The sequence below is a fragment of the Rhynchophorus ferrugineus genome, unplaced genomic scaffold, assembly GCF_030347505.1.
Source record: "Rhynchophorus ferrugineus isolate W39M unplaced genomic scaffold, kcgeb_rfMv2 rfM614, whole genome shotgun sequence".
Classification (NCBI taxonomy): domain Eukaryota; kingdom Metazoa; phylum Arthropoda; class Insecta; order Coleoptera; family Curculionidae; genus Rhynchophorus; species Rhynchophorus ferrugineus.
Genome location: NW_027473191.1, coordinates 14558 through 25763, shown reverse-complemented (window position 1 = coordinate 25763; position 11206 = coordinate 14558). Strand labels below are relative to the sequence as shown.

Here is an 11206-nt window from a genome sequence, read left to right as displayed (position 1 = left end):
TAAAAGGAGAAAAATAAAATATAAAAATAATAATATAATTTTGTGACATATTCAAAAAATTAAATTACCAACAAAACAAATTTAAATTAGTATAACTGTTTGTGCTCTGCACCGACTTATGTAAATAGTTGGTAGTCGTTAAAATAACATTGTAAATAAATAAATAGGTTTAGGTAGGCATTAAGCTAAATTACGTGTGTATAGTATAATATAAAATACGTGTAGTAGAAAGGTTAAATAAGGTTTTTGTTTATTTTGATTTAGTTATTACAACGATTATTATGTATATATTTTATTTTAAAACATTTTTTTGCGTTAAAAATGTAATTTCAATTATTTTTTAATTTTTAGTGAGTTCCTTATTAATTTTTTAAAGTCGGTTCAATGTTTTTGTTAAAATATTTATTCTCAATAATGCCCTTTTAGGGAAAAGATTATCATAATTCATGCAATCCTTTAATATTAATTCTCAATAGTGCTAATGAATCCAATACTAAATTTATAATATTTACACACAGTGAATTTGTTGCAACTTAAATTGTTTAAAATGTTATCCAATTTAAACAATTTCTACTCATTTTACTTGCTTATAAAATATATTCCATATATTTTTTCTCTCATTTTAATCTTTTCTATATTACCGTGGATCCATATTGTGCAATATAGACAAAGGCAGTCTTTACCAAGAAAACTATAGTATCTACAAAACTACGCCAACTGTTTTCTCAAGTATAAAAAACAAGTTCGATAGTTGAAAACACATTTTATATTGTTTGTGTTCACTGTAGCAAACGCCGGCTATAGTTGAGTCCGTACTGGAAAAGGATAGACACCAGCAATTTATTAGAATTAATTGAATTGTTTTTGGGAAAATTTAAGACAATTAATTTCACAATTTTCGTGCTTAACTTTAATTTAACGGCGTCTAAAAGAGACATTATCTAATTCGCACAACTTTATCTTTATAATACAAAATAATGTTCTTTAATATATAGTCCCTTTTCTTATTACAAGTTTTATTTAGCTTTATTTTTTTAATTAAAATGGGATATTTTATACATGCTACATTAATCTAGTTAATGTAGATGTATAATTTTATTACTAGTAAATATCCCATAATATTTTCAGCCATTGTTTATATATTTACATATAATAACTATGTTCACAATTGTCGTCATTTTGAGCTAACTAGTTGATACACTTTTAGGCAATTTGTTATTTATTGATCTAAACAATGTTTGGGTCGGTTCTCGATCTTATATAAATTTAACCTTATCACAAATATCACGACCAGACTGATTTTTATATCAAAAATATGAGAAACCAATGCGCCAATCATAGAAAATGGCGCATTTAAGAATTTTTTACCAGACCTAGAATTATCATAATTAATTTAATTTTTATCAAAATTTTAACCAAATAATTCAAGGTTTTTAATTATCTCTGCATAATTCACTCACATATCATTCAATGCCTTATTTCTCATACTCTCTTCGCCAAACGTATATTTAAGTATATATGCACCTTCTATTGTTTTGAAGGAATTTTTAGACATCAAAAGGTTTTCCTTGATAAAAAATTAAGAATAATATACAATACTACTAGATTAATGTGCTCAGTGATTTTTTTAATGTATTTTTATTAAGATTTAGGCAGTTTTTATGAACCGTGGGTAATATTCCATGAATTGAGTACCAACAAAAGTTCACTTGCTTATCTGTTGTTGTTTTTAAATTCGGTAATGCTGTCGAAGTGCACAGTGTATTTTCCACTGGCCCTCAAAATTATCACCCACTCTTAAATAATGAGGTTATCTTAAAATGAATACGTACCTAACATTTATTGATTATATTCTATAGTTTTCATATTCTGACTATAATGTATATTTTAGACTAGAGATTTGAACATTATATTATATTTAAATTTGATATCATTAACTAGTTAGTTATAGATAAAATTCAAGATTTTTTATGAATATGAAAATTGAATATTCATTTTCAGCAATAATAATGATCACGATATATTCTGTTCTCAGATAGTATGTCTTGTTAGTTATTGTCCATTTCGATAAAACAAAAATAATGTTAAGGATCTGTTACAATTTAGTGTTACTATTAAGTTTGTTAATAAGGATTTGTTACAGTGATTCCGAATCTAGAATTAAAGGAATGAGATAGGGTCCAGAAAATAGTCAAGAATATGTTAATGTTATTTTTTTAATACAATAGTATATTTGTCCGTAGATAACAAGCCTTGTTGGATAGCCTTGTTGGATTTTATAGATCTGTTTAATTATTAAACTGTTTGTTTTGTTTAGTGATAAGTCAACCAAAATAAAATTAAGGTACTTTAAAAGATACTCAAATAAACGTACGAAATGATTTTAATTCCTTATATTAAAACAGTTGCTTTGGTCGGATTTTCAATAGGGGCGAACTCTAACTCAATTTCTGGTCCTAATTTATGAAAAAGGAGTTTTAACAGCTCATTTTGCATATTTTTCAATCATGCCCGGCATTTTTTTTTATAATTAAAATGCAAATTTGTGAAGTTACGGATTAAGTATTTGCATAAAGTTTATATTTTAATAACACGTCCCAAAAAATTGTTTCGAATAAAATGGTTATTAATTCCTGAGAATTCCATTAGATTGTAAAATAGGCTAGTATAAGTATCTTATTTGGGTTTCTTTGGATTTATATTAATTATATAAACATTGAATATTTTAAAATGTATACAATGTGTTATTTATTTATGGATACTTATGTTTTTTATTTTAATATTTGTAAACAACCTCTTAAATCTGATATGAATTGTAATATTTACTTTCAATTGAAATGTGGTAATAAAATATTTAGATTCATCTCAAGATAAGCGGTCTTATTAACATTATCTATTTTACTTCTCTTTGTTATCTTAGGTAAACGCCCTGAAGTGTTTATGCTATAATATAATAATTATAAATCCGAAATATGGTGAATCAGATTTTATTTACTTCAGAAATATGAAGTTGGCAGCGCTTCTGTTAATATTGGCTTCTCTAAGCCACAGTTTGGCTAAATTTGATTCTACTTGGGATAGTTTAGATAGCCGAGAGATACCTTCTTGGTACGATGACGCTAAAATTGGAATTTTTATCCATTGGGGCGTGTTTGCAGTGCCAAGCTTTTCCGGAGAATGGTTTTGGGCGACATGGAAATCTAGTAAGTTAGTTTATTTCGATATAAGATACCACAAAAAAACTCTATCGACTTTAAAACTTTATTTTCGAATTTGTAACGTAAATTATTATCTATGTTATTTATTTTTAAATGTTTTGTTTATAAAAAATTAATATATTTTCTTATTAGTTTTGTTGTAATTTGTGTTATATCGCTCAAATCTGTTTCAAAATAGAAAAAATAATTTTTCAAAACGAATTAATCATGAATGATGAGAGAAATAGATTTTTGTCCTTCTTTTTCAAGTTCTTGAATATTAGTTTTATTACTTAATATATATCGGTTCTTGCCGGCTAATCTATAATTTGTTTTTACAATAAATACTTTAAAAATTAGGTATATGACTGGGAGAACCTTTCGATCCTTACTTATTCTCTGTAGTAATAATGTTCATGTATTAATAGACACTGCTATTTTTTTCTGTTAAGTTTTAATAAACTTTTAATTTTACATTACTTTTCGCATTCAGAACATTCACATAACTGGATTATATTTGCCCTTTTTATATTTCAAATTAAGTTCATTTCTTCCCTTGTTAATCTACTCCCCCCAACGGAGTTTTGTACCAAGATTCATCCCAAGATAGTGTTTGTCTATAGATTTATATTCTCCATTGTTATTTTTCTATATGCAGTTTCGTTATACGTAAATTCACTATGCACCGTTCAGATTTGATTAAATTGTATTCCCCTCATCTTAGTCCACTTATTTATGCTGTTAATCGTATGATATTTCCTGTTATCTCCAACGGCAAGTACTATCAGTATCATCAGCAAATGAAACTATGCTGATATTTTACATATGGTGTATCACATGTATAAATACATTTCGATGAGGTGCACTTTCTTTAGCTTCTTTATGATAGAAAAGGCTTTCTCTTGTTTGACTCTAAAGATTCTGGCTGAGATGTAAGTGTTTAGAAGTTCACTATTTTGTTTCGGTAACATTTCTGAACATTTCTTGCCAATTCCACATGCCAGGACGAGGCGATCCGAAGATTGGAGATTTGGGCTACGATATAACTGAGCGGGCTTTTTACTTTCGTAGGCTTTTACAAAGACGTCTATGATTATATGCATCTGATCAGTTATTTAATGTTTGTTCATAAAACCAAACTGATGGGTAGTTGTTAAATCTTTTCATTCTATAATTTTATCTTTTCAATATGAGATTTTTGAAATACCTTGGCTTTTATTGATAACCATAAGACATATATTAGGTGATCTGGTGGTTTTCCTGGTTCTGGGATCATAATAATTTTAGGGATCTTCTAAGCATCATTAAACAAGGTAGTACGTTTTATAACTCCTTTTATTGTTATTGTATTTAAATTTACTTTTGTTTTGTGTTAGTTTTAATGTGAACCACTATTACTTTCTTGTTTATATTGGCTTGTTTGCATTAACGCGTTTTTTATGTTGTAAATAACGACAGATATTGTAGTATTTTGTCTTCCTTCATTCTAAGTTATCCTAGCAACCTTGACCTTGCCTCAACAACATCTTTATAGGTCATAAAGGTTAAGCAACATCGCCATCTGTCGGATATATCTTTATAGAAATATATTCTTATATAAAGGCTTTAGTAAAAACTCAAAAATTAAAATAAAATAACTATGTAATGGCGTAATAAATATGATGTAAATGTTTATTAACAATCATTAGAGTTATATTTACAATTGAGATAAATAATATTTGCCTCAGCTGAATAATTTTTTTTATCGTTTATTCTTCGTAATACTATAACCGTTATCTGTTAAACGGTTGTTAAATACATCCTGCTAGTACGGCTAATTGATTTTATAAAGAGCATCATGACGTGGAAGTGCTTATTATTCGTAGTTTTGTGGTGTTTTGGTTTAGTTTATTGTCGTTATAACGCAACATGGGCTAGTTTAGATAAACGTCCATTACCCAAGTGGTATGATAATGCTAAAGTGGGAATTTTTATTCATTGGGGTATATTTTCTGTACCCAGTATACATTCTGAGTGGTTTTGGGCCTATTGGAAATCACACTGTAAGTTTTTCTACTCTCTTTGTTTCGTAAATTATTATTAACTGCGTAAAGCTAAATATATAAAATAAATGTAATAAATTTTAATAATACGATAATATCAAAACTATATAATGGTAATATTTCTACCGATTTTGTGTAGTGAGTATACATTACGTTACGTCATAAAATAGCAATTATTCAAACTTCAGGTTCTCCTTCTAACTTCTAATCTACTGGGAAGATTTTAAAAAGAGAAATATTTCATTATAAGCATAACAACTTAGGTTACACATTTTTAATAAGATTTATTTGGTATTTAATAGTTTTTATTTAACTATGGTGATGGTATATTTCTAATATTGTATATTATTTCTAAGATTGTAAGTTATCAAATTATTAAAAATTAATTATGTTTTCTTTGCAGATGACGTAGAAATTGATAAGTATATGAAAGCCAATTATCCCCCAGATTTTTCATATCAAGAATTCGCTAAAGATTTTACGGCAGAATTCTTTAATGCCACAGTGTGGGCAGATATATTTGCCAAGTCTGGAGCAAAGTAAGTTTATATCAGGTCATATGGAGATTCTCTCTCTGTCATTAATTATTGATTTTAAATTACATCTAATTCACAGATATGTAGTGTTAACAAGCAAACATCACGAGGGTTTCACACTGTGGCCATCAAAATATGCTTTCAGTTGGAATGCTAAAGATATTGGACCCCATAGAGATATTATTGGTTAGTATACTATGTTTTGATGACTATTAATGGTTGGTATGAAACTTTTTAACAAATGCTTATTTATCTATGTTAGATGAGCTTGGAACCGCCGTGAGAGAGGCAGATATGAAGTTCGGCGTATATCACTCTTTATATGAATGGTTTAATCCCATATATTTATCTGACAAAGCCAACAATTTTCAATCGCAGGAGTTTGTTTTAAACAAAATTATTCCTGAAATGCAAGAACTAGTAAATAACTATCAACCGTCGATTCTTTGGTCTGATGGTGATTGGGAAGCTCCAGACACCTATTGGAAATCGACTGATTTCCTTGCATGGTATGTTATATCAATTGTAATTAAAACCAAATAAGGTATTTATAAATTATTAATTTTTTAGGCTTTACAATGACAGTCCAGTTAAAGATGAGGTAGTAGTCAACGACAGATGGGGTAAAGACATTCCTTGTAACCATGGTGATTTCTATACCTGTTCTGACCGATATGATCCAGGCAAGAACTTGCTATATATTTTATTATTGTGTATAATAAAAATAGAATTTACTTTCAGGTACATTACAAAAGCATAAATGGGAAAATGCCATGACCATAGATAGGAAATCCTGGGGATTTAGAAGAAATGCTCCATTGGCTGATTATATGAATGAAGGGGAACTGATATCCCTTTTAGCGCGAACAATAAGTTGTGGAGGTAAATAATATGAAACATATTATATTCTGAGACTACTGGTTATATGTTTTTAATATATAATGTCAGATTGATAAGATAGTTTAAACTAGATCTTGTGCAACAAAACTAAAATGCAACAAAAATTGAATATTAATTTTTAGTCAATATTTTATTTGTTTTATAAATAATGATAAACTTGCTACAATTTGGACTGAATTAAACTTCTTAGATATTTTGTACGATATCAGTTACTGTTCGGTTTTTATTTTGCTTGATGATAAACAATCTTTTATGCTTTTTTGCATTCTTCTTCTATACCTATTTTCAAAAAATTAAATCTCACTTCATCCAATTATATAAACCTTGATCATTCCTCGTTTCCTTTGATTCCTGGCATCCACATCATTATTATATTTGGAAGTTATTTCTAGTCATACTTTTTTATAAACTCCAAATATTTTACTCTCAGTTCGTTTGAGTGGTTTATTGTTATATTTATTTCTACTTTTCGTATTCGCTCTCGACTTTTTGTTAATTTTTGTGGGTCCTGGTATACTCCTTAATGTTTTCTTTTCTACTACTATTAGTTTATCTTTACCTTGTTACGTCATCTATCAGTATCGGAGTGTAATTTATGCAAAAATTATCGATTAATAGTTATTTACTTATATTTTAGTCCTTTTATAGATATATTTCTTTTTATATTTTTTTCGTCTGAATAGTAATCTGAATTTTTAGTTATAATGTTGTAATTTATATCTGTTTATCTATATACATCTTTTGATGTCACACGTTAAGTTGTCTTATCTCTCTTATATAATAATATGAATAATATGATATAACAATAAGAAACTTTTGGCTTCTGATTTTTAAATATTAATAATTGACTTGCAAAATAGGGTCAATTCAATCTGATCTTAGTTTTAAAAATTCAGGCAACTATACTAGTGTACATAATTAATAGTGCCATTAGTCAGCTTTAGTTCAGTTCAATTAATCAATAAAATTTTTAAATGGTTTATTAATTATTAAATAATTAATAATAATAAATAAATTATTGTTTAAATAATAATTTATTTAATATGTTTATATTATACATGGTTATAATATATAATATATATATATATATATATATATATATATATATATATATACCATATACATGGTTTATAAATTAATAAAAATGGTTTATTAATTTTGTGTCATCTCTCAGGCCACATACGGTTGTCGTAGTGAAACAAACTTACAGATTTTGAAGAGATAAATTCATTGACATAGATTTACGCACATAGTAATGTATTTAAACTGTATTCAATAAGCCGTGCCGCATTGTCAGAGACCAATGATAGTCAGATGCAGCCAAGTGGGAAAACTTTCACAGAAGCAACACGTTTTTGAGAGTTGTTATGTAACAAAGCATCTCATATCTCCACCACATATATTTGAGAATCTCATAGATATTCATATTTGGTGTCAACTAACTGGGACGCTCCGGAACACCTCATAATTCTCTTTCGATCTTTTGACGATTATCAAAAGATATATTTTTTATTACCTATTATAATATCCCAGAGAAAAACCTTTTCTTCTTATCACAAAGGGATGGACCTATATTGTTATCATTTCAATTATTCAATATTCTGTAAAATGTAAACGTTAACGAATACTTATTTCTATGAGTTTTAGCAAAAGTTGAGATTTTGTTGTATTTGTCTTAATTCCGTAGAATTTAAAATTACCTATTTTCAAATTTTCTAACCCCCTTTAAAACGTTTCGATATATTGACAATTACACGTTTTATAAGATGCAATAGTTGTCAATAACATTACTGAATGGATTAAGAAATGGCGAATGAAGATAATACTATGCAGCATATATATTCTGTACAAATTTTACATACAAGAAAATGTGAAAAAATGTCAAGCTCTATTCTATTTTAAGTATATTTAAATGTCGAAGAAAATGTCAGTCACATATTTAATATTAGCGAAAATTAAATATTAATTAAAATAATTTTTTAGGTAATATTCTTATTAATATTGGTCCCACAAAGGACGGAATAATCAGTCCTATTTTCGAGGAACGACTTACTCAACTGGGAGACTGGTTATCGATTAACGGCGAGGCGATATACGCATCAAAACCTTGGTCCTTCCAAAACGATACCCTCAATGGAAACGTCTGGTAATATTTGCAGACAATAGCCGCCGTTAAATAAATCAAGCGAACGTTAATTTATTTCAGGTATACGAGTAAAGATAATGCGGTCTATGCCATTGTTTTGGAATGGCCCGATAATAATACGGTATCGTTGGCATCTCCAGTGGACTTATTTTCTAACGACGATACTGCTGTGACTTTATTGGGGAACCAGGGAAAATTAAAGTGGGTTTTAAGTTCCGGCCAAGTACAAATTAGATTACCCGACAAAGATTTGGTTAAAAGTGAAACAGCTTGGGTTCTCAAAATTGTTACACCCTGAATATAACTGTATCTTGTAAAATATATCTATATTAGTAAATGCCAAAAACTCGTTGTTTTTGTTATAGTTTCAATTATTGTCTTGAAGATTGATATGAAGATATTTGATAGTGAAAATCATTATATATATATATATATATATATATATATATATATATATATATATATATATATATATATATATATATATATATATATATATGTGAATGCCATTATTCAATCTTAGCCATTGTACTAATAAAATTAACAGTATTAATACGTAAATATACCACGTTAACACACAAAGTGTTTTCTTTATTAAGAAAAACATTTTTTTTGAACGTATTGATATTTTGGGGATTGGTTCTTGAAAACAAAATAGTTTTTCAGCTTTTTTAATATTGCTAGAAATTATTGATTTTCAGCAAAGTCTCAGTTTACTTTCCCGATTAGGCTGTTATGGCCCGCGGCAACAAAGCCATGTTACGTAAAGTGTACAAAATAAAATACTTTATATGACACACAATTTAACAGCAGAATAGCATAACAAGTATAACCAATACTAAATACTAATACGATTAGTAAACTAATAGAAGTAGACGTATGGGCAAAATTTGAACAATTAAAATTTAGTAATTTGGATTTTGATTAAATATAATAATAATCCTTGATCTAAAGTTGTAGATGTTGTACTACAATACCGAATGTTATATAAAATGGATTATTCTGTTTATTTTGTGATGTAAAATAGCGTTCGGCAGCTTTAAATTAAATTCTTTCCTTCTCAATTCTCAACTTTTAATCTGCTTCTCCCAACGAAGTTTTATATAAAGTTTGATTCCAAGATACTTAGTATTTTGTTTATTTGGTATGACATTATTGTTCATTGTTATTGTTATATGTGCATTTTGATTACACGTAAATTCAATAAGCATCTTTCTACTTTGGTTAAGTTTTATTCTCCATGCCTTAGTCCGCCTATTTATGCTATGAATCGTCTGATATTTCTACACTGTTGTCTGCAACAGCAGGTATTGCATATCATCAGCAAAAGTAGCTATGTTGATATTTTGCATGTGGTATATCATATGTATAAATATATTTCGATGTGGTACACCTGCATTAGCTTCCTTATGGTAGAAAATAATTCATCATGTTTCTGGTTGCGATGTAATAGTTTAGGAGCTCATTATGTTGCTTTGGTAAAATTTTTGAAACTTGCCAATGCCACATGCCAAACTATGTTGGAAGTTTGTGCTACGATATGGTAGAGTTAAAAGAGGAACAGCTTTGGTTCTCAAAATTGTTACATCCTGAATATAACTGTATCTTGTAAAATATATATATGTTAGTAAATTCTAAAAACACCCCTTTTCTTTATTATAGTTTCAATATAATGGTTTGAATATTGATTGAAAGATCACGCACATACAACGCAGTTATAATAGGAACTCGCAGCTCAGCTAGGAGTCACTTAAGTAGATATTGGTAAACATTTTCATCAGATAATTAAATTATAAACTTATCATCTAAGTTTCTCATGTGTCGCCTGAGCATGACTTAGATCAAGATATAAACAAGTACATAATCATGGATTTATCATCAAGAAAATATTACTTTTAGGAAAATTTTGAAGCAATATGAAAAGCATATACTTTGCAATAATTTTTAATGTAATAATAGATATATTGGCACCAAAAGAGAAAAATCCACAGGTTATCTTCTGTGTAATTGGCTGTACAAGGAAATCTTTTATTTTAATCTACAAGAGATTGATCACAACGATGATTGCATAACTAAATTAACAAAGTTAGACTAAAATATTTATTGAGAAATAGACAATCAAGTTATTGCATGACAATGTTCGAGTGCATGTGCATGTGCTGAAATATCAATAAAAATTGAGAAACACATTTAATATATAAGTTTTATAAAATATGGGATTAGAATAATAGAGTTTGATAAAATCCAGATGTCGAATCAGTTGTCTAACTGTTCTGCTTTGAAAATTTGTATTGGACGTGACTGGTTTGTCGAGTCGCGAGTAAAATTACGACACAACAAACAAAAACCGCCGTTCCCTTTCCGTTCTTTCGTCTTTATTTAATT

At 28.1% G+C, this 11206-nt stretch overlaps 1 protein-coding gene across 2 annotated transcripts; it reads left to right on the top strand.

The window, feature by feature from the left end:
* Positions 1–2323: 2323 nt before the first annotated feature.
* LOC143206255 (alpha-L-fucosidase) lies at positions 2324–9167 on the top strand. 2 transcript variants are annotated; one of them, XM_076419029.1, is made up of 9 exons: positions 2324–2344; positions 2921–3203; positions 5643–5778; positions 5855–5961; positions 6038–6284; positions 6346–6458; positions 6517–6657; positions 8659–8821; positions 8882–9167. In XM_076419029.1, the coding sequence occupies exons 2-9, from the start codon at positions 3005–3007 to the stop codon at positions 9117–9119; spliced, it is 1344 nt and encodes a 447-aa protein (XP_076275144.1). In that variant the 5' UTR covers positions 2324–2344; positions 2921–3004; the 3' UTR covers positions 9120–9167. The 2 variants fall into 2 exon arrangements, with proteins under 2 accessions (XP_076275144.1, XP_076275143.1); XM_076419028.1 differs by lacking the exons at positions 2324–2344; positions 2921–3203 and adding an exon at positions 4953–5239.
* Positions 9168–11206: the final 2039 nt, after the last annotated feature.